This window comes from Somniosus microcephalus, chromosome 8 (assembly GCF_052327205.1).
Source record: "Somniosus microcephalus isolate GS21.2 chromosome 8, FLI_Smic_1.0, whole genome shotgun sequence".
NCBI classification, from domain to species: domain Eukaryota; kingdom Metazoa; phylum Chordata; class Chondrichthyes; order Squaliformes; family Somniosidae; genus Somniosus; species Somniosus microcephalus.
The window spans coordinates 137,292,345-137,317,085 of record NC_140994.1 but is presented as its reverse complement, the minus strand read 5'-3'; the positions used below and the strand labels follow the sequence as shown (position 1 = coordinate 137,317,085).

Below are 24,741 nucleotides of genomic sequence, written 5' to 3'. Positions count from 1 at the left end.
AACGGAGTGGAGGTAGAAAAGAAAGCCACTGTTTTGCTGAGTGTTATGGGCGCAAAGACATACGGGCTGCTACGTAGTTTATTAACCCCTGAAAAGCCAGCAAACAAAACATTCAAACAAATAGTGGACACACTCCAAGACCATTTAAGCCCCAAACCACTGCTCATAGCCGAAAGATTTAAATTCCATAAATGGAATCAGCAAAAATGAAAGCATTTCTGAATATTTGGCAAAGTTGCGCAAATTATCAGAACATTGCCAATTTGGAGTGGACTTATCAGACGCATTAAGGGACAGAATTGTGTGTGGCATGCAAAGTGAAAGCACACAAAAGAAGCTCCTGTCTGAAAAAGACCTTACATTGGGGAAGGCTCTGAGTATCGCAATATTAATGGAAGCAGCAGCACGTGGTGCTTTAGAAATTCAACAAAAATCCCTGGAATATTCAACTAATAAAATGTCACTGAAACAAGAAAAGAAGTGCTATCGCTGTGGCAAAATGTCACATGACCACAATGACTGTTGGTTTAAAGATAAAGACTGCAGACAATGTGGCAGACGAGGGCACATTGAAAGAGTCTGCAAAGCAAATAAGAAGCCGAAAACTGATAACAATACAGAGTAACAAAAAGGTACATCAAGTGACTGAAAACAAGAAACCTTTCAAAGATAGATACAAGAAGGTACACCACGTGACTGAAGACAGTTCAGATAAAGAAAAAAGTGACGCAGACTCAGAGGAAGAGGATCTGGCTTGTCTAAAACTACACTGTGTGAAAGAGACAGGGGATCACAGAATAATATGGGTTACTCCAGAAGTGGCAGGAGTTAGGCTGAAAATGGAGTTGGACACAGGCTCAGCTTTAACAGTGATCTCTGTACATGACTACAAACGACTGTTTTCACACATACCGCTAAGGCCAACTAAAGTACTGTTAAAGACATACACAGGACAAAGAGTGTGCCCCAAAGGTAAAATAAAAGTGACAGTGACATACAAAGAAAAAAAAATACCGCAATTGAACCTCTATGTAGTGGAAAATGGAGGACCACCATTACTGGGACGCGAATGGCTCAGGAAAATACAGTTGGATTGGCACACCATCCAAGCACTGTTTGTGTCAGCAAAGGAGGACAGCAACACCACTCCTGAGAGACTGTCACAAATACTCTCTGACTCTCAGGAAGTGTTCAAGAAGGGAATAGGAACACTTAAGGGCATGAAAGCAAAAATTAAGATTGAGGAGAATGCAAATCCAAAGTTCCACAAGGCCAAACCAGTGCCTTATGCAATTCACCCTTCAGTAGAAGCAGAGCTGGAGAACTTGGAGCAGTTAGGGGTCCTGTCCAAGGTGGATTGGAGTGAATGGGCCACACCTATAGTTCCAGTGATGAAGAAAACCTCCAGCACAAAACCAGGAAAGCCAAGAAAAGTGCGCATCTGTGGAGACTTTAAAGTGACTGTTAACCCAGTCCTCCACACAGTACAGTACCCATTGCCTCGCATTGAGGACATCTTTGCTTCTCTGTCAAGAGGGGAACGCTTCACAAAGATTGACTTGGCCCAGGCCTATCTCCAAATGGAAATTGATGATGCATCAAAGAAGCACCTGACAATAAATACGCACAAAGGCCTTTACCAGTACAATCGGCTGGTATTCGGAATAGCATCAGCTCCTGCAATCTTGCCAAGGGCAATGGACCAAGTCCTGCAGGGGATCCCAGGTACTCAGTGTTATCTTGATGACATCATCATTACTGGCAAGAATGACAACGACCACCTTTCCAACCTTGAACAGGTGCTCATCAGGTTACGGGAGTATGGGCTCCGAGCGAACCGAGACAAGTGTGAGTTTTTCAAAAAGGAAATCTCATACTGTGGACATGTGATTGACAAGGACGGTTTACACAAGTCTCCAGACAAGATTGAAGCTGTGATTAATGCACCAACACCTGAAAATGTGTCTCAGTTGAGATCATATCTTGGACTGGTGAACTACTATCACAAGTTCTTGCCCAACCTATCCACAGTGTTACATCCACTAAATGCACTGCTACAGACAGGGTCACAATGGAAGTGGAGTGACAGCTGTGAACAAGCTTTTCAAGAGAGTAAAAGACTCATTACTTCAGAAGAGGTGCTAGCTCACTTTGACCCATCCTTACCTATTCGACTGGCATGTGATGCTTCACCCCATGGCATTGGTGCCGTGTTGTCACATAAGTTCCCAGACGGCTCAGAAAGACCAATAGCCTTTGCTTCAAGATCATTGACTACAGCTGAACGCAATTATGCACAGATTGACCAAGAGGCCCTCAGCCTTGTGTGGGGAGTCAAGAAATTCAACCACTACTTGTATGGTCAACAGTTTACACTGTTAACTGACCACCAGCCTCTCGTCTCAATCTTCAACCCAAGGAAGGGCGTTCCAGTGATGACGGCACAACGGCTACAGCGATGGTCACTCTTCCTAGGGGCTCCCCTGTTTGACATTGAATACAAGGGACCAAGCAACATGGCAACGCCGATGGTTTGTCACGTTTACCACTGCCAACCTCAGAGAGAACTACAACAGTTGACTCAGCAGAGGTATTTCACACGACAATTGTTGAGCAGCTACCAGTGACAAACTCCCTCATTGAAAGAGAAACACGCAATGACCCTACATTGTCAAAAGTTTATGACATCACTGTGAAGGGATGGCCAGCGCATGGTGACTCATTGTTTCCAGCATTCTCAGCTAGGAGGGAGCAATTATCAGTGTGTCGGGGAACACTGATGTGCGGCTCACGAGTTGTGATTCCTCCCAAGCTTCGTAACCGAGTGCTAGATGAACTGCATGAAGGACACTTAGGTATGGTAAAGATGAAAAGCCTTGCTCGTGGATACGTGTGGTGGCCGGAAATTGACAAACAGATCGAGGACCTGACAAAGAGCTGCTCAGGATGTCAAAAGGTCCAGAACGCACCACCACAAGCCCCTCTCCATCCATGGGAATGGCCCTCATCACCATCGCAATGTGTGCACATCGACTTTGCTGGACCGTTCATGGACTCCATGTTCTTGATTGCAGTCGATGCACATTCCAAATGGCCCGAGGTCATTAAAATGAAATTAACCACATCTGAAAAGACCATTTCAGTTCTGAGGACCATGTTCGCTAGAAATGGCCTACCAGAACAAATCTGCACAGACAATGGACGACAATTTGTCTCTGACGAATTCCAAGGTTTCATGAGGAAAAATGGAATCAAGCACTACACATCTGCCCCGTACCATCCAACTACAAATGGCTTGGCAGAAAGATTCGTACAGACTTTCAAGAAGGCCATCAAAGCAATGTACAGCGAGAATCTACCACTGCAACACAAGATAGACAATTTCTTCTTTGCTTATTGGAACGCAGTACATGCAGCCACTAATCAGACTCCAGCGATGATGTTTCTGAACAGGAACCTGAGATCTCGCATGGACCTTCTTAAACCGAATGTACGTCGTGATGTAGAGAACAAACAGTTCAAACATTTGAATGCTAAGCCAACAAGAAGCTTCAGTGTGGGACAGTCAGTTCTTGCTCGTGATTTCTGGATGGAAAAGTGGCAACCAGGGATAATATCCACAAGAGAGGGACCACTGATGTATACTGTGGATGTGGGAAGAGAACGTTTTGAGATGTCATGTGGACCAAATTCTGGATGTTCAGGTGAAAAACACCCCTATACCTCGCCCAGACTCATCTGACATGGAAACGGACACTCCTGATTCATCAGCATCAGCACCAGCCTCATCCACAGCTGAGAGCTCTACCTGTGCTGATAGCTCATCTGATGCACCTGTACCTGTACAGTCTCATTCCCCAAAACAAAAGAGTCTGGAGAGACGTTACCCAGAGAGGCAGAGGAGGCCTCCCCAGAGACTTGACTTGTAAAAGGGCTGTTGACAAAATTAAAATGTTATGTTGGAATTTGAATTTTGTTACTTTTAAGAAAACCAAAAGGTTACTGTAAAAACAGGCTCTGTCTGTTAATTATAGAAATTTTGTGTTAATCTACTATTAAACTAAAGGGGGAGGAAGTGTAATGTATACAACATTGATGGGACTACTTTGTTTTGCGGATGTACATCCTTTGTTGCGAGCGTATATAACAGATGCGTATCGATTTGTATAGTCAGTGCCGAAGTTCCAGTTACCCAGTAAAGATCACTTGAAGTTACTCTCAGTCTCTGCTGCTTTATTATTTTATGTAGTTGTGTATAGCGGTACAAACACAACACTAACAAAAATCTATCAATCTCAGTTTTGAAATTTCAATTGACCCTCAGCCTCAACAGCTTTTTGGGGAAGAGATCACAGTCTCATTACGTATTGTCTTTGACTCTGCGCCTGCGCGACTAATCGGCAAAGTCAACCTGGCCGAACGACGGGCTGTGTATCAAGTTCGCCAGCGCTGTATGACAGCACTGATGCACAGCCTATCTCCTGCTCATGCAGCCTTGCTGGCTTCACTACGCCATTGGTCGACTCTACAGTACAGTCTGGCTGGATTCAGTCTTTTCAAAGTCTTTATTTGCTTTCTTCTGCTGGCAATAAATCTGAATCCAGGCAGCAGACTAACTTTTAAGACACAGCATCATTACCTAGGAATCAGGATCTGTCCCTGATTTAAAAAAAAAAAAAATATGTTTAATTTACAAATCAGTTCATAAACCTGTTCATTCCAGGGTTTTATTATACAGTACATTTTTATTTCTCTAACCTCTATAATACCTGACCTGAGTGCTACATACACAAGACTTAAGCCTTTTGATGAGCACAAAAGTCTTCATTTTTCATACTGAAGTCAGCTTCAATAACACCTCGCAGTCAGCAACCCTGTGTTACTATCCCTACTGATGTTAATCCAGCTCCCTCACACTGTCGGGCTCAGTAACTCTTCCAAGACAACGCCCTATGTTACTGACTGTATTTCTGCTGATGTTAATCCAGCTCCCTCACACTGTCAAAAACTTGAAATAAAAATGTCAGAGAAATAATAATAGTAAACTTTTGAAGCTGATTTTCGCACGTGATAGTAAGACCCCCCTTTTTAAAAGGAGAGACTTTGCTTGCGATCTAGTAACAATTGAAAAAAAATATGTAGAGCTTTGAGACATCTTACTTTTTTGGTTTTAGAATTATTGGTCTCACTCTCAAAAAATTATCTTTTTAAATGCAGCCACTTGGCCCAGAATCCGTTTGTGTGTGACTGCCATCTGAGGTGGCTGGCCGACTATCTCCACAACAACCCAATTGAAACCAGCGGTGCTCGCTGCACCAACCCACGCCGCTTGGCCAACAAACGCATCAATCAGATCAAGGGGAAGAAGTTCCGCTGCTCAGGTAAAGCCCGATTCGAAAAATTAGCTGCGTATCCAAATCAGCCCGATAAATGGGGGCCTGTCCTTCAGAAATCAAATCTTCTCTGTGGGTCGGAGGTCAGTGTGGAATACGGGTCTGTCCATCACTCTAGCCAGCTAGTCAGAAACAGGGATAAGTGGAATTTACTGAGAGGTAAGTTCCAATGATCTTTGGCAAAGTCATCTTTCTCACGGTGTATTTTTGTTTTCACTGACAGTGCCTATTGTGTGTTTGAAATACATATTTATTTAAAAAAAGAATGACAGAGGCTGTCAAATTAAATTTGACTGTCTGAGACAGCAGTAATTAGGAAACAGCATCATCTTTGCAAATTAAATCCAGAAAATGTTATTAAGTTAGAGAAAGAAAGGCAGGAAGGGTGGAGGCTGGTGAACAAGGTTAACTGCTTTATTATAACAGACAGATTTTAAAGTGACATCGCTGCTTTTTCTCGTTTACGATCAGGACTCTTTTGGTAAATAAAACTGCATCAAAGAGTGATGATTAAAATAAAACTTTTTGTTGATTCTCTGTTTATTTTGATCACTTAGCAATTTTGTTGGTTAAATAGTGCACAGTAATGGTATCACTGATTATTTCTATTGGAAAATAAAATTAGCTGAAGCAAAAGTCAAAAAGTGCAGACAGATAAATCACATTGTCCCTTACTTAAATTAAGAGAATGTCCCTTACTTAAATTAAGAGAATCTGCTACAAAACAATAAAATGTCTTGAAGCCCTCATAGATCAAAAGCAATGCTCTTAGTTAGGACGAATGTACATGATGTGTTTATCCATTAAATCAAAAATTCATGGGCGTGTTCTACCAGCCAGCCCCAGCTTGTTTGCTGCCTGACAAAGAGAAGAAAGACTTGCATTTATATAGCGCCTTTCACAACCTCCAAGATGTTCCAAAGCGATTTACAGCCAATTAAATACTTTTGAAGTGTAGTCACTGTTGAAATGTGGCAGCTGAGATTCATTGAGGAAACCTTGATATCAGGCAACAATTATGCTTCAGGTTTCCTTTTGAAGTCCAAGCTGAGTCAAAAGGCAGCAGATAGCACAAAGGTAACCGGTTCAATTACACAACATTGCCAATTAAAAAGGTGTCCAGAAGCACAGAAACTGCCTGACAGGTTTTCCCGGTGTGATGTTTATACCTGTGAAACAAAGCAACCCTAGTACAGCGAGTGATAGCCTTCTCCCTTGGTGGGCTGGTCAGCACAGATACTTATTAAGCAATCTATTTCTTCAAGGCTGGGCAACATCCTTTGAAGTGACATTAAAACTTCAGTCAAGATGGCTATTTCCTCCGATACAGAGAAACAGACCTTCTGGAAATTAAAGAGACATTTTAAACTTATCACAGCGCTGCTAAGTCATTTTTTTTTTATGATTGAAAACAAAACAGATCTCCAGTTCGTTACAGTCACTATAACCAACTTAAAACGAAGCAGAAGGCTTTTGTGCCACGACCCTTCAGTTTCCCGCAATCTCCACTAAGTTGTCAGTTCATTCATAAAATTTGTGTAAAAATATACACATTTAGTTGTTTAAAAGCCTGGGCTAGATTTCCACATGAAAAGGTGGCCCATTTACAAGTTTAGTAAAAGTTTTTAAAAAGTGCCTCCTTGACATGGTGAATCATTAATCAGATCAGGTGAGTTAGAAAGAGAGACTCACATTTCTGTAGTGGCTTTCATGAGCTCAGGGCGTCCCAAAGCGCTTTACAACCAATCAAGTACTTTAGCAGTGTTGTCACTCTTGTAATGTAGGAAACACGGCAGTCAATTTGTGCACAGCTGGTATGACTCTTGGTTTCATTTTGTCGTGAAGGTGTGAAAATTACTTGAGGCTGGTATCCTGGAGTCATCTTTCAAATCCCCCTTGATTAACTTCTCTATAGCCAGAGGTTACCTGAATCTGGGGATAATATGGCAAGATTGCCCTAATTTAATTCAGTAAATTTAGTTTCATCACAGGTATAGGTTGCTGCCTGAATTTATGTTTTTTTAAAAAGTAAATCAAAAGAGCTTTATTATTTTGGTTTGAGAAAAACAGATGTAGCATTATGGTGAGAGTTAAGGAATGCATTCTGTTTTGTAACAATCTGACAATATATTCCTGCTTCAGTGTAATTTTGCTTCTGAATAAAAACAAGTTGGATTTTAGCCTGATCGATATGGTCTGTTAGCACAGTAGTTTCTGCACATGCAGAGAGTTCTGAACACACAGTGGGTAGACCGTATTATTTCCAAAATGTCCTCTTAACAGTAAAAGAGTTCATTGTTCTTCTGGTGGTATTGCTATCCCAGATATTTTGTGGATAAGAAAGAAAGAAAGAAAGACTTGCATTTATATAGCGCTTTTCACAACCTCAGGATGCCCCAAAGTACTTCACAGCCAATTAATTACTTTTTTTATTGAAGTTTAGTCACTGTTGTAATGTAGGAATAGGAAATGCAGCAGCCAATTTGCACACAGCAAGCTCCCACAAACAGCAATGTGATAACAACCAGATAATCTTTTTTTTGTTACATTGATGGATAAATATTGGCCAGGACACCGGGGATAACTCCCTTGCTCTTCTTCAAAATACTGCCATGAAATCTTTTACATCCACCTGAGCGATTTACATCCACCTGAGCGATTTATCGGTTTAACGTCTCATCCGAAAGATGGCACTTCCGACCGTACAGCACTCCCTCAGCACTGCACTGGAGTGTCAACCTGGATTTTTGTGCTCAAGTCTCTGGAGTGGGACTATGAATCCACAACCTTCTGACTCAGAGGCGAAAGTACTACAAACTGAGCCACGGCTGACAATAAGAAGGAAAGAAAGAAAGACTTTTTTAAAAATTCATTGTTGGGATGTGGGCGTCGCTGGCTGGCTAGGTCTGCATTTAGTACCCATCCCTAATTGCCCTTGAGAAGATGGTGGTGAGCCGCCTTCTTGAACTGCTGCAGTCCATATGGTGTAGGTACACCCACAATGCTGGTAGGAAGGGAGTTCCAGGATTTTGGCTCAGCGACAGTGAAGGAACGGCGATACAGGTCCAAGTCAGGATGGTGTGTGGCTTGGAGGGGAACTTGTAGGTGGCGATGTTCCCATGCGTCTGCTGCCCTTGTCCTTCTAAGTGGTAGAGGTCGCGGGTTTGGAAGGTGCTGTTGAAGGAGCTTTGGCGAGTTGCTGCAGTGCATCTTGTAGATGGTGCACACTGCAGCCACAGTGCGCCGGTGGTGGAGGGAGCGAATGTTGAAGGTGGTGGATGGAGTGCCAATCAAGCGGGCTGCTTTATCCTGAATGGTGTCGAGCTTCTTGAGTGTTGTTGGAGCTGCACTCATCCAGGCAAGTGGAGAGTATTCCATCACACTCCTGACTTGTGCCTTGTAGATGGTGGAAAGGCTTTGGGGAGTCAGGAGGTGAGACACTCGCCGCAGAATTCCCAGCCTCTGGCCTGCTCTTGTAGCCACAGTATTTATATGGCTGGTCCAGTTCAGCTTCTGATCAATGGTAACCCCCAGGATGTTGATAGTGGGGGATTCAGCGATGGTAATACCATTGAATGTCAAGGGGAGATGGTTAGAGTCTCGCTTGTTGGAGATGGTCATTGCCTGGCACTTGTGTGGTGCGAATGTTACTTGCCACTTGTCAGCCCAAGTCTGAATGTTGTCCAGGTCTTGCTGCATATGGACATGGACTGCGTCAGTATCTGACGAGTCTCGAATGGTGCTGAACAGTGTGCAATCATCAGCGAACATCCCCACTTCTGACCTTATGATGGAGGGAAGGTCATTGATGAAACAGCTGAAGATGGTTGGGCCTAGGACACTGCCCTGAGGAACTCCTGCAGTGATGTCATGTGATTGAGATGAATGACCTCCAACAACCACAGCCAACTTCCTTTGTGCTAGGTATGATTCCAACCAATGGAGAGTTTTCCCCTTGATTCCCATTGACTTCAGTTTTGCTAGGGCTCCTTGATGCCACACTCGATCAAATGCTGCCTTGATGTCAAGGGCAGTCACTTTCACCTCACCTCTTGAGTTCAGCTCTTTTGTCCATGTTTGGACCAAGGCTGTAATGAGGTCAGGAGCTGAGTGGCCCTGGCGGAACCCAAACTGGGCGTCAGTTAGCAGGTTATTGCTGAGTAAGTGCCGCTTGATAGCACTGTCGACGACACCTTCCATCACTTTGCTGATGATTGAGAGTAGACTGATGGGACGGTAATTGGCCGGGCCGGATTTGTCCTGCTTTTTGTAGACAGGACATACTTGGGCAATTTTCCACATTGCCGGGTAGATGCCAGTGTTGTAGCTGTACTGGAACAGCTTGGCTAGGGGCGCAGCTAGTTCTGGAGCACAAGTCTTCAGTACTATTGCTGGAATGTTGTCAGGGCCCATAGCCTTTGCAGTATCCAGTGTCTTCAGCCGTTTCTTGACATCACGTGGAGTGAATTGAATGGGCTGAAGACTGGCATCTGTGATGCTGGGGACCTCAGGAGGAGGCCGAGATGGATCATCCACTCGGCACTTCTGGCTGAAGATAGTTGCAAATGCTTCAGCCTTGTCTTTTGCACTCACGTGCTGGGCTCCACCATCATTGAGGATGGGGATATTTTTGGAGCCTCCTCCTCCTGTTAACTGTTTAATTGTCCACCACCACTCACGACTGCATTTATAGGATCGAGTTTCAGTTCATAGGAAGTGCAAATGTGGTAATGGAAGCTGCTTTTTGTGGTGAGCATGAGTAAAAGTACTGGGAGTTATCCTGAATTATAACAACAGCAATAACTAAAATTAGGTTCCACTGTACTTGCATATAAAGGATGAGAGCTGTACACCATTGTACAGGCTGTACAATATTTTTTAACCAGAAGTGAATATGGTTGATATGACAGCTGCACCTGCTTGAGACACGTATTTTCTTCATCACCAATGCAGCTTGTACTGCTCTTAGTCGGTTTCTCTAGCATGGTGAATATTACTCAATGTCATTCATAGTTCACAGTTGTTTTGTTTGCTACATCTGAATAATAAGCAGGAGCAGGAGCACTGGCCACAGCAGTTGGCTGAAGTAATAAAGGATGGTGGTACTGTACCCAGCAATAAGCTGTGACTCTAGCGAGAAGTGAGAGCAGTGTGGAATAAGTGATGAATTGCTTACATATTACCCAGTTTGCACTGTGTTCTGAGGATCCATGTTGTCAGTGGGAATTTAGAAAGTTAACTCCTTTGGTAGAGAAGATTGTGGCTCATGTTGGCAACTTGTTACATAACAGCTGTTGTAGAATTTTCTCTTCCCTGATTAAGCATCCAAGCAGTGTGAGTACTGTTTTATACCCTTACCTATATAACAATTATTAAGGACTCCGGGGTGGAGAGTTTAGTTAACGACCATTTTATTTACAATGTGCTTCTTCACTCAATGCACTACATTTCCCATAGTGCATTGCAAATCGCCACTACGGTATCCCAAGTGGGACATTTCTGATACACATTCAAAATACACAACATATTTCCTCCCCCTTAAAATAGAATGTCCACAAAATAGAATAACTGAAAATGACTATAACTTTGGAAGAGAGGGTAGACTGCCTCTACATTCCGCTAACCCTGGGGATTATTCTGCCCCATGTACACAGGTTAGCACTAACTGTAACTAAGGCGCTCTGAAGGCTGCCTTTCTCTTTGGGGGTAATGCCTAGTCTCAGGAGCAGGCTCTGGCTGGCTCTCCCGTGACCCTGCAGGCGTGGCTTCCTCCCTCGATGGCACAAGAGTGGATGGTGCCACCGTCTCAGGGTCGGACGACCAGTCCCTGCTGGAGCCCCCAGCAGGTGCTTGATCCTCTGTTTCTTGGGTTACCTGTGGCGACTGTCCTGGCAGTAACTGGTCTACATGCCGTCTCCATGTTCGGTCGTCTCCGGTGCAGACTCAGTATGAAACGGGGCCCGTCTTTTGAATGACCGTAGCCGGGACCCACCGCTCCGGGGTGGTGTAGTTATGCACGAGGACTTTGCCCCCCACCACAAAGTGTCATTCTTTGGACCTCTGAGCTCGTCTGCTGACTTGATCCTGCTGATTGGCGTGCACCACTGCTTCTGTGGACGTTGGCCTCAGCAAGTCAAGGCGTGTCCGTAGCTGCCTTCCCATGAGTAGGTAAGCAGGAGATGCTCCAGTCGTAGCATGAGGCGTGTTTCGGCATTTCAGCAAGAAAGCATTCAGGCGCTGCTTTAGAGGAGCATCACTTCTTGCCGCTTTCAACGCGCGTTTCAGCATTCTGACAAATCTCTCCGCCAATCCATTCGTGGATGGATGATAAGGCGCAGAGAACGTGTGCTGGATTCCATTGCTCTTGAGGAACTCCTCCATCTCCTGGGATGTGAACTGTGTTCCATTGTCGGTTACGATCTGCTCCGGCAGACCAAATCGCCTGAACATCTCTCTGAGTCTCGATGGTTTTCTCCGTAGTGGTAGTGGACATTACTGCAACCTCCGGCCGTTTGGAATGGGAGTCCACCGCGACCAGGAACATCGCTCCTTCCACTGGTCCCGCGAAGTCCAGATGGATCCGTTGCCACGGTGTCGCCGGCCATTCCCATGGATGCAGTGGCGCTGCTCTTGGCGTATCCCTGGTTGTCTCGCATGATGGGCATGATTTCGCTTCAACTTCAATTTCATGATCCAGACCGGGCCACCAGAAGTAGCTTCGTGCCAGCTCCTTCATCCGGACAATACCACAATGTCCTGAGTGCAGCTCATTGAGGACATGTTTCTGCAGCTTTGGTGGTATGATCACTCGCATGCCCCAAAGGAGGCATCCTGATGTGACAGACAACTCCTTCCCTCTTGACAGGTAAGGTAGGCGCTCATGTGGTGCGTCTGACACCCATGATCCGTCTCCTCGCATCACCCGATCCAGCACCTTGGATAGCGTAGGGTCCACTCTGGTCTCTTTCTTGACCGGCCGGGCCGTGACAGGGGCATTGCTCACCCTGTCAAAGTAGAAAATCTTCTGCTCACAGCCTTCAGAGGGCACAGGCAGCGGAAGTCTTGACAATCCGTCGCATTGCCATGTGCTGCTGACCTCCGGTATTTGATGTTGTAATTGTGAGCGCTTAACATCAGCGCCCAGCGCTGCATCCTGCACGCTGCCAGGGAGGGTATTCCTGTGTGTGGATGAAAGATCGATGTCAGAGGACGATGATCCGTCAGCAAGGTGAATTTCTTTCCGAACAAGTAGTGATGGAACTTTTTGATTCCAAAGATGATGCCCAAAGCCTCTTTTTCGATCTGCGGGTATTTCACCTCCGCCTTGCTCAGGGACCTTGACGCGAATGCAATCGGCTTCTCTTCGCCTGAGGGAAAGATGTGGGACACGACCGCTCCGACGCCATAAGGCGACGCGTCACAGGCCAGCTGAATCTGCAACGACGGGTCAAAGTGCGTCAACACTCTGGGGTCAGTCAAAGCTGCTTTGGCTTTCTTGAATGCAGCTTCGCACTCCTTCGTCCACGCCCAGGCCTTGCCCTGACACAGCAACTCATGTAATGGCTTCAACAGTGATGCCAGCTGTGGAATAAACTTTCCGTAATAGTTCAGGAGACCTAAGAATGACCGCAGCTGGCCGACATTTGTAGGTGCAGGAGCGTCGGCAATGGCTTTCACTTTCGACAGTGCTGTGTGTAGGCTGTCCGCGTCGATGACATGGCCTAGGTACTCCACTGATGGCTTGAAAAATTCGCATTTGTCCTTTTGAACGCGTAAGCCATATTCTTCAAGTCTTCCCAGTGTCTTCGTCAGGTTCTGCAGATGCTCGTTGTCGTCCTTTCCTGTGACAAGGATATCGTCGAGATAACATTGTACCCCTGGAATGCCGCTTAAGATCTGGCCCATAGCCCGCTGAAACAATGCTGGTGCTGACGTTATACCAAAGGGTAGGCGGCAGTACCTGTAGAGGCCCTTGTGGGTGGTGATGGTGATGTACTTTTGTGAGCCCTCTTCTACATGCATCTGCAAGTAGGCTTGGCATAGATCAGTCTTGCTAAACTTCTGACCGCCTGCTAGACCCGCGAAAAGATCTTCAATGATGGGGAGGGGGTACTGTTCAGCTGAGAGCACAGGATTCACTGTTACTTTGAAATCTCCACATAAGCGAACCACGTGGTCACTCTTCATCACTGGTACCACGGGCGTGGCCCACTCACTGTGCGAAACCGGCACCAGGACCCCTATCTTGACCAGACGCTCCAGGTCAGCCTCCACCTTTGGTCTGAGGGCGTAGGGAACGTTCCTGGCCTTCAGGAATCATGGCTGGCTGTCAGGCTTCACCTTGAGTTTGACCATAATCCCCTTCATACTCCCCAATTCTCCGTCAAAGACAGCCGCATGCTTTGTCAACACTGCTGCTAGCCCCGCCTCTTCGACTGACACCGCATTCACTTTTTTCCAATCCAGATGAATTTTCTCCAACCATGGCCTGCCCATCAGGGATGGATCATCACCCTTGACCACGTAAACTGGCAGCATCACGGTTTGTCCATTAAGCTCCACCTTGACCTCCGTCTTACCCAGCATTGGGACTGTTTCCCCAGTGTAGGTCTTTAAGATGAGCTTGGCCGGCGTCAGTGATAGGTGGTTCAGTTTTTCTTTGAATAGCTTCTCTGAAATCAAGGAGACAGTGGCCCCCGTATCCCGCTCCATTTGACCGGTATTCCCTCTAGTAGTGGAGTGACTCCATAGCCTGAGGAGCCTCCATTCACCGTTAACACATGGAGATTCCGCTCCCCATCAGAGTCTGCGTCACTGTCTTCCTGTTTTTGTTTCACCATGTGTAGGTTTTTCTTTTTAGAATGCCAGTTGGATGTGTTTCCTTGTTTGTTTTTGTGTGTCTCTGTGTAGGATTGTTTGCTTTGCCCTTTACACACACGTTCAATGTGTCCTTTCCTTTCACATTTCCGACAGGTCAGGTCTTTACACCAGCAGTCAGATGGCTGATGACCTGACCTTCCACACCTGTAACACTCTCTGGCACCCCTTGCATGCTTATCCGGTGTAGCTGCTACCCTGTGCACTCTTGTTGCAGCCCCCAACAGCTGTGCATCTTTAGCTGCTAACTCCATAGACACAGCGAGTTCCACTGCTGATTTAAGCGTCAGTTTGTCAGTCGTGAGCAAGCGCTTCTGTGTTGCTTCACATCTTAATCCACACACAAACCTATCACGGACAGTGTCATTTAGAGTTTTACCAAACTCACAATGCTCAGTTAGCTTCTTTAGCACTGCAACATATTCGGCTATGGACTCACCCTCCCCTTGGTTTCGTTTGTGAAACCTGAACCTCTTGGCAATCAGCAGCGGCTTGTGTGCGAAATGTGTTTCTAAAACTTCCACAATCTGATCATATGTCTTAGCTCCGGGTGCATCAAACTCCGTAACAAGCCAAATGTTTTTGCTCCGATCACACTGAGGAACATCGCCGCTTTCACGTCATCTTTAATGCCATTTGCAGTCACGAAAAATCAGAAATGCTCTTTATAAGCACTCCATTGCTCCGCCGTTTCATCAAATGGTCCAAACGCTCCGGTTAGCATAGCCATTTTGTTTTCTTTTTAAAAAATCTTTACAGTCCTTTTCCTCCACTTTTTTATTTTTACAGTCCTTTTCCTCCACTTCGTTTCACTGTATCGTTACTCTCCCCCTTCTTATTTGTGTAACACACGAACCGCCACCTTTACGAGGCGATTGCATCAGCACTAAACTGCGGGCGCGCCATTAAGAAAAGACAGGAACTTCTTACTTTAAACATCGCCGATTCCAGTGCAAAGTGATGCGCAAGTCCGTCGTACTCGTCGCCAGTTTTGTTGTGTCTCAAGGGGTTTTATACCCTTACCTATATAACAATTAAGAAGGACTCCGGAGTGGAGAGTTTAGTTAATGGCCATTTTATTTACAATGTGCTTCTTCACTCAATGCACTACATTTCCCATAGCGCATTGCAAATCACCACTACGGTATCCCATGTGGGACAATTCTAATACACATTCAAAATACACAAGTACCAACATAAGGCAAATGTTGCCTGACTGTTCCTCTGTTGTCCTGTACTGTACCTTACATCCCTAGGATTTGAAAGAATCATACAGGACACTAGGGACTGGGGCAAGGCTAGAGGGAGTTTCAGACACACCAGTGAAATCACCTGAGGTTAGACAACACAGACCCATTCAGAATTTTGAGGTGGAGTCCATAGTTTGGCAATGGAGATGGAATTAGAAGACTCTTAAGGCTGAACTCTTACTAAGACTTGAAAGGCTGCTCAGTTGCTTATATTAAGTTATAATTTGACAGTGTGGGCTCAGGAAGAGAAAGGTGAACCAATGAAGGAAACAAATATTCAAACATGTTTGGGGGGGGAAGAAAAAAATGCAGTGCCAATAGGATTGAGGCCAAAGAGATAGAATGTGGACATGCAACCAGATGTTGTTCTTGGTCTCAAATGAGCATCTGTCCATTTCAATGAGTTGTATATTGGAGCTGGATTAGCACTAGTTGCAGGTAGCCATCCAGTTTCCCCTGATTTTGCTCTTCGAATCCCTCCTTTCCTGAAAGCTCATGCTAGGTATTGTTTCACTGGTGCTGTCAGCCCTTCAGCCCCTCACTAAAGGGCTGTTCTTCATGCGTGAGCCTAGGCAGTGAGGGTTTGCAGGCTATTCAACTGGGATGAGTCATCATAACTGAACCCTATCCTGTCCTCACTTTGCATCTATGCACATGTATATTTGTCAGGGATCTGTGAAAAGCAATCGAGAGCAGGAATCATGGGGAACATTTCCCATTCCCTAGCCCAGAAACATTTGACACCACCAAATGACATTAATTTAAGTGAATAGAGAGCAGGGACCCTTCTGATTTTTAGGGTTCAGTAGCATGCCACACAGCATATTTACTCACTGAACTATTGTGAAGTTAGTTTGTGCAGAAGCACGTTCCTGGTCTATTTTACAGGATTCCAGTGTCTTTAAATCCCTCCAGGGGCCCATCCTCCAGACCTATAACACTTCTCTGAGCACTCTGTTCTTCTGATTCCAGCCTCTAGTGCATTCACCCCTCCCTTTGCTTCACCTTTGGTGGCTGTGTTGAGCCAAATAGGTACCACTTTCTAGAATTGCCTTCTTTAAACCCCTTTGCCTTTCCACCTTCCTCTCCTCCTTTAAGACTATCCTTAAAACCCAGCTTTTTGACCAAGCTTTTGGTCATCCAACTTAATCTCTCCTCCTTTGGGTGGTGTCCATTTTTCCCATGCCTCTGAATGCCTTGAGACTTTTTTTTACATTAAAGGGACTATATAAATGTAAGTTGTTCTTATAGGTGGAAGATAAACCACCATAATACTGGTAATAGTTGAGAATCTTCTAACTATGATGCCACTTCATCAAGTTCTGCTATCCTACTAAAACAAAACCAGGATGCTACAACCCCTTTGCACTGTGCCTTGTTCCAGTGGTTATTCACAAAACAGAAGTATAAAGAAACTGATAAACAACTCATGGATTGACACGTTGTACCATTAAATGTTGCCATAAGGCACTGAGTACAAAAGCAAGGAAGTTATGTTAAACAGTTATAAATCGCTGGTTAGGCCACGGCTGAAGTATTGTGTCCAATTCTGGGCACCACACTTTAGGATGGATGTCAAGGCCTTGGAGAGGATGCAGAGGTGATTTATCAGAATGATACCAGGGATGAGGGATTTCAGTTATGTGGAGCGACTGGAGTGAAATGTAAAGCCACAGTGATTAAAACTGAACCATGTGGAGTTTATTATCAAATACTCAACTTTGGCCCAATTTGGATCACTTTGGGTACTCCACAGCTGTCCCTTTTTTATATATTAAAAAATGCACGTACAGAGTGTTTTCAGTCAGGTGCCATTTTCCCTGTCCCACCCTAAAAGCATAGTAAATAGCTGATGCTTGGTGGTCCATGGCAACAGGTTTCTGGGATTTTCATTTGCACAAAATGTTTTGGTTATAACAGCCGGAATGAATATTGGTGAAACTTGTCCACTGAGAGCAGTTGAGTTGAAATGCAAGTCAAGGCTGAAATTTGAATTCGGGCCCACCTGACGGGAAGTCCAGAACTCTAATTGGAATTCAAGTGGGCCTCTTTGAATGGGAGTCCAGCACTTTACAACTCATGCTGTCAAACCTGGGATTGGAGCGGGGCTGCTCCAAATGAAGGTTCAGCTCTCTACAATTTAAGCTGTCAAAGCCCTGAGCCTGGGGTCGTCTGAATGGGACTCCACCATTACTAGAGCTCAAGACTTGAAAGTAAGCTGAATCCCTCTGAAGAGAGCACATCACTCCCCAACTACTGTGCCACCTTAAATGTGGAATTACATTTAACTGTTTCTGAATGCAAATTTGCCTGAAAAATTGGCCCTTTTATATTTTATTGATCTTAACATTTGCCAGATGTCTTCTGTGCAGGTGAGATCTTCTAGGTATTAGTCTTAAATGCAAACAGTGATACAGACACAAACAGATGGACAGGGCACGGTAGTTTATTTTAGAATTTATGATAACATTTTTTTCCAATGGCGACGGTCTAGCCGCCGATCACATGATCATCCCAGCTGTTTTGTAGCATTAATTTTCAACATTTACCTAATTAAACAGTCCCCAAAGTATTGTTCCTGAACAGATTGTACTCCCACATTCTGTGCTTAAAAACAACAATCCATTTATAAACCTCCAAGGGTATCTTGGCACAATCCAATTGCACTGTTGTTCGTCTTTCTATCATGTGGCAACTTTGGGTTATTTTGAGCACAAAATCACTCACAGCAGAGCAGCAATGAATGCATGGTCATGCTGTTGTTTAAAGATACTTATTATTGCTGATGAATACGTAACTAATTGAGATATTGCTGTCTGTATGAATTTGGATTTTTGGAGACGGCAAATTGAGTTAACCTTCTATAATACAGGAGACTTTGGTTTATCCAGAGGTTGTATGTCCGGAAACCTCGATCTACCGGCAGAAATCAGGAGCCGTTTTGTTAGGTTTTTTTCCTTCTCGTGGCTTTTTTTCAACAGTCGGGCTCTGGAAAGTCTCTCTGAAGCTGTTGCTAAGCTACAGAGACGCTTCCAAGGTACGGGCCGACTGTTTAGAAGCTGTTGCTAAGCAACAGTGTTTGTTGTTAGATACGGAGATGAAAACCTCCGTATGCTTCAACATTAACGCTGGTATGTCCGGCAGTTTTGATAGATCGGCAACAGCTCGGTCCCGGATATCACAAAGTTTCCTGTAACATCTTTAACCAAAGCCTGTTACAGTATATAAGGAGGCTACTTTGTGTGGCTACTTTATTAATGAGGTAACCATGAACAATTAGCACATTTGTCACTTTATCACTATCTTAATATAAAATTCTCAGTGTTACAGCAAGGAGTGTGTTATATCAGGGAGTGTTACAGTAAAGGTGTATTGTACCAGATTGTTACGGTGAGGGCTGTGATACTGAACTGTACACACTTGTCTACATACCCTTCTGCATGGATTTCTGAACTCACCATGACCTTTACAAGCACTCTAACTTTTCCATGTATGTCAGCAATGAAAGTACAATTTATTTTTCAAAGAAGGCCAATTTGACGACAACACAAAGTAAAATTTGTTGCTGGTGTCCTACCTTACTTGAACAACAGGCAAGTGGATTCAAATAAGGGATTTCCTCAGCTTCACAACAGATTCTCTTACCAACGATGGGCACTTTCCATTTAACTCCTCTCATTTCCATCACCTCGTTTCTAACCTGCTAATTCAGAAAGAGTGACAACATAGAATTGAACATAGCCAGGTTAATAGTTCGGACAAGTCGGAGCTGTCAGCAGTGGACAGGTTTTAGTGCTTCCATTTGCGAGCCGCACACCAAAAGCATCCATTTGTATCAATGAGAAAAAGCAAGAGAAATGACAGGGACTATTGACAAGTGGAGCAGTGAGATCATGATCATGAGGTGGGGGGGGACGGGATGGTGGCAGGGAGTAGGAGATTACAATCTCCCGCATGAGATTCCACCCCCACCCTGAATTAGGGTTGCCACCTCTGGTTGGACATATTCCTGGAGACCTCATCACATGACCTCTCCCTTCCAGCTGCCTCGCTGCAACATTCCCACCTTTGGCCACCCAACAGATCCACCCTCACGGGGCACCACCTTCTCGCACCAATTGGAAAGAAACAGACTCTTAGGCCGCAATTCTGCCGGCGCTCAGAGGGCGGGTTTGGAGGCGGGTCAGAGGTTAAAGTCATTTTGATTGCCCGCTGTCAACCCGACTCCATGCAACTGTGCAAAGTGTCGGGTCTGGGAGTCCCGATCAGACCCATCAGCAAGCGACAGGAGAGGCACTTAAGGTGGTTAACAGCTTGTTAACTGTCTACATAATCCCATTTTAGCAGGCTCTTCACACTTTAGGACATTTTCAGCATGTTCCACGTCGTTCGCAAAACATGCCAGCTGATTGTGTCGGGTTCAGCAACTACGTGAATTCTTGACAGCTGCTCCTGCAGCATAAAAGCGGACCTGTAACATGGCTGACTCTCAGATGGCAGAACTTTGTTTTTTGTGGTGTTGGAACACATTTTGCAGGTTGTTTGAGCTTGTAAGTGGTTAAGCTGAGATCCATATGCACTGTGACCTCCTTGGAAAACCCTCTCCCCACATTTATAACATCTATTCCTCAACTGACATATATATCAGCGGAATGGGAACCACTTATACTCTCTCATCCTGGTCCTCAGAATCGGAGGAAGAGCAGCCGCGGCAGCAGCAAAACCAGGCACAACAGCTGCAGCAACAACAGGAGCGCCAACCTCCTCCTCACCCGCCTGATGCTGCACAGGGCAGAGGACGTCAGCACAGGGCTGCACCTCGCCGGCGGAGATACTCCCAACACAGGGTTTACAGGCCAAGGATGAGTTTCCTCAATATGACTGAGCAGCAGTGCCAAAGGAGGCTGAGACTTTCGCGAGATGTAGTCACTGACATCTGCACAATGCTGCACCAACACCTGGAGCCCAGAGGAGCGGGTGGACACCCCTTACCAGTGGCTGCCAAAGTCACCACCGCCCTCAATTATTTTGCTTCAGGGTCCTTCCAGGGATCATCAGCGGCATCTCCCAGTCAGCCGCACACACTTGCATCACGCAGGTTACCGATGTCCTTTTTACATCCACTTCTCCACGGATGAAGCAAGTGTAATCGCGCATGCGGTTGGATTTGCAAATATGGCAGGCTTGCCAAGGGTGCAGGGCGTCATAGACTGCACACGTGGCCATTAGGGCATCCCATCACAACCCAGCTGTATTTGTGAACCGCAAGGGCTACTACCCCCTTATCATCCAGCTGGTGTGTAACCACAGGAAGAACATTATACATGTTTGCGCCAAGTTCCCTGGCAGTTGCCATGACTTGTTCATCCTGCAGCAGTCTACTGTGCCTCAGCTCTTCAATCCACCAACCCAACTTTCTGGATGGCTACTTGGAGACAAGGGCTGTCCCCTGAAGACGCGGTTAATGACACCGATGAGGAGGCCATCAAACAAGCTGAGGAGCGTTACTATGCCGGCCACATTTCCACCAGCGCTATCATCGAGCAAACCATCGGCTTGCTCAAAATGCGATTCAGATGCCTCGACAGATCAGGTGGAGCCCTACAGTACTCGCCAGCCAGGGTCTCCAGAATCATCGTGGTCTGCTGTGCACAGTGTAACATCACACAGCAGCGTGGCTTACCGCTGCCTGAGGAACAAGTGGCTCAGCACACAGCCTCCTCAGATGAGGAGGAGGAGGAGGAGGAAGACCTTGCAGAGGCGGATGTGCTAGTTCCACCAGCACGCGAGCACATTGCTGGCCGTGATACAAGGGATGCTCTAATCCATGCCAGATTCGCTTAAGTTTATAAAGCAACACATGTGGCTGCCACCTTCTTAACACACCATACACCATCTGTACAATAAACTGTGGGTTCCTGTCACTCTCACCACCATCATTACAGATGAAAGGCACCCTGACACCTCTCTGTGACACTTCCATTTCTGGGCACACATAGGCCAACTCTTTGAATGTTTGCCATCACATTTCTTTATTACAATTGAAATGACGATGATAATCTTCAATTTGTATTACGTCAAAACGCCCAAGTGACTACCCTTGTGACTACTTGTGTGTTAACTTTCTCTTACGCGTGCTTCTATGTGGTGCTTCCCCTGTGGCTTCAGCAGATGTTGAGGCACCTTGCTTACTTTCATGCTGCTCCTGCTTTCGACACCTTTGGCGGGCGTCCTCTGGGTTTGGGAGCCTGGGAGGGCTCGGCAACAGTCTGCTCCTTCTACGGCTGTGCAGGGGCTGAGACGGCCATCTCAGTTAGGTGAGGGATCTGGGGTGCTGACCGCGGGCTCCGCAGTGGCATGGGAGTGTGAGTGCTTGGAGAGGAGCTCACACTTCCTTGTTGTCGACAACTAATATCCCTCTCATGGGTCGCCCGCACTTCACTGCTAGCAAGTAGCTGGAGAGCACCTAGCTGCACATCAGTGGGGCCATGAGGAGGACGTCCAGGTACCTCTGGTGTCTCTCCTCAATAGCTGACCATCTATCCTCCATAGCAGACCATCTATTTAGAAGAGTCACCATGCTCTGTTGAGTCTAGCAACTTACGTCCTCCAAGGAGGTTGCCACCCTCTCCACGGTGGCACGTTCATGCGCCATTGCATCCACCATGGCATTGCTTATGTTTGAGATGGACTCCTCCATTCTCTGCACACTCACAGTTACCGTGGATGCAAAACCTGTCAGACTCCTGCACTTGTTGCTGAAGTTCCAGCACCGCTCTCTTTCTGGATGGCCCCAGAGGCACAGGGTCCACATGCAGCTGAGCAGAGCTAGAAGTGCCCTGCGGCCTCCGACGAGGACTCTCCACTGCTGTCCCTGTCTCCACAATCTGCTGATGCTCACTTGTGAGCTGTGATACACCAGGTGACAACACTAATCTATCTCGTGAATGACCCACCGAGGTGTGCGTTTCTGCGCTGGTGCTGGGTGCGCTCAATTCTGCTGACATTGCGCCCTCAGAGGTTGCAGCTTCCTCTGAGGAGTCTTCCGGCTCTTCCTCCTAGACAGTGGGGAGGGGGGCTCTCGATGGTCCTGTGGGGGAGTAAAGGCATGAGTTAGACTATTAACGTAGCAGGCACATCGAATTGTGCAGATAATCAGAACTCAATCTGTATGAACATCAGATGCCATATCAGTCACTCATGCAATCTAAATGAGAGGGTTGCAAATCTATTCTGTCACCAGCTTGCTCTACTGCGCCCGTCTCACCGTCCCCCACTTCCAGCTCCTCAGCACCTCCGACAATGTCGCGAGCAACCTCCTCAGCAGTGGTCAAGTGGGCAATTGAAGGTGGCCCTCCTCCTGTCCTGCCCCTCTCCCTCTTATTGTGGGATCTCTTTTCCTGCACTGAGGGACACAAGTGGAGTTTGAGTGAGAATGTTGGTGTGAGTGTAGAGAATCCATAGCATAGATGCTTAAGAGGGAGACAAAGATGGAGTGAGGTGCCAATACCAAGGGCCCTCCCTGTGCGTTGTTAGTTCTTGTCATTGCATAACAGTGATAGCGAGTGTGAGGGGTGCATGGTAGAATGGTGAGGTGATTCTGTACATAGAGAGAGAGGGATGGTTAAGGGTGCAAGGGATGTAAGGGTAAAGTGGTATGTGCAGGAGTAGGTTGATAATGCAGAGTGCTGGTGATGAGTGGAGATGGGTAGCAGATTGAAGGTAAGTGTGATGTTATACTCACTTTTGCTGTACATGGCAGGTCATTGAACCTTTTCCTGCACTGAACCCAGATGCGACCACACAAAGACCTGGCGCTCACCTCCTCAGCAATTTGCGGCCAGGCTGCCTTGGTTTTCTGAAGAGGCTTCCTCCGTCTATTTGAAGGGAACAGTACCTCTTGGCACCCTCTCACTCCCTCCACAAGAGCATGGAGGGACTCCTCATCAAATCTGGGAGTTGCCTTGGGTCTTGAAGCAGTCATCTTCAGAAGTGCCACACTGAGAAGCAGCAGAATAGGAATGATCAACAACAAGGCTGCATGGGCCCCTTAAATGCAGCTGGCTGAAAGACGTCAGCAGAGGCGAGCAGCAGACCCGAACCTACTGATTGGGCCGGGTAGCGCGCATGACAGGCTTAATCAGCCCACTTAAGGCAAAATCATTATTTCAGAGCGGATTAAACCGGCAGCGGGACCGGAACCCACCAAACATCGAACCCGACTCCAACCCGCCGCCACTCGGAAAATCGCGGCCTTAGTTACCCGATTGGGTGATTCAGTCTTTTTCTGCACCTCCAATGTTTTTATAACTAATAAACAAAAGTGTTCAAAGAAAATGAAAAAAACACGTTTTTTAATGCCGCTATGATTTTTCTCCCGGGTTGCTCGCAATAGTGTCCAGGAGATTAATTTTCAGTTCCTGGAGACCCCCAGACAATCCTGGAGAGTTGACAACCATACCCTGAAGGAGGACAATTGACAGGCCTGGAGAAGGACCTCTAAGCTCTGTAAACCCAGTGACACGGTGTGATCAGTGTAAGATGCTACGGGCTGGATTTTGATACTGGGGCGGGCTGGGGTCGTGTAATCCGCATTTTGTGTTAGCCACCCGATTCTAAATCAATGTGGGAGAATGATGCGATTTTAACTTAATTGGCCAATTGAGTTCCAACGTGTGGGAACCCATGGCCAATGAGTTTTTCCAGTCTGAATGTCGCCTCCGATGATGTCATCATTGCTGCTGCATTTAAGGTCTGCAAAAAGCCTTGCTTCTTCTGCAGACTGCCAACCTTTTGGCCTTTGCAGTGAGAGGCACCTGCAGGAAGAGTGGCCAGCCAGAGACCTAGGTCTGCACCCCGCTTCGATGAAGTTGCTCTGCAGGCTTTAGTGGAGGGAGCAAGAGCACATAAAGAGGTGCTCTTCCCTTCTTCAGGGAGGAAGAAGCCTCCCCAGCAAACCAAGGCTGTGTGGGCCCAGGAGGTGAACTCGCCAGTAACCCACAGAATCTGGCTTCAAGCAAGAAGAGATTTCATGACTTTCTGCGCACTGGAAAAGTGAGTGAATTTCCCATCACCCTCAATCTGATCCCCATTGCCTCTCCTCACCAGCACTCAGCTTTAGCAATCTCGTCCTCCACATCCCACTTGACACTGCACCCTTACCCATTCCCTCTCTCTCTGTGGTCACATTCACCTAACTATTCGACTATGCGGCCCTCACA

General features: G+C 46.2%; 1 protein-coding gene across 1 annotated transcript in view; it reads left to right on the top strand.

The window, feature by feature from the left end:
• The window catches only part of LOC147113814 (slit homolog 3 protein-like), a 714,603-nt gene that overhangs the window by 536,650 nt on the left and 153,212 nt on the right, over positions 1 to 24,741 (top strand). The window contains exon 14 of the mRNA XM_085995157.1: positions 5,218 to 5,381. Within this exon, the coding sequence (XP_085851283.1) occupies positions 5,218 to 5,381 (164 nt within the window). The remainder of the gene's footprint in view (positions 1 to 5,217; positions 5,382 to 24,741) is intronic.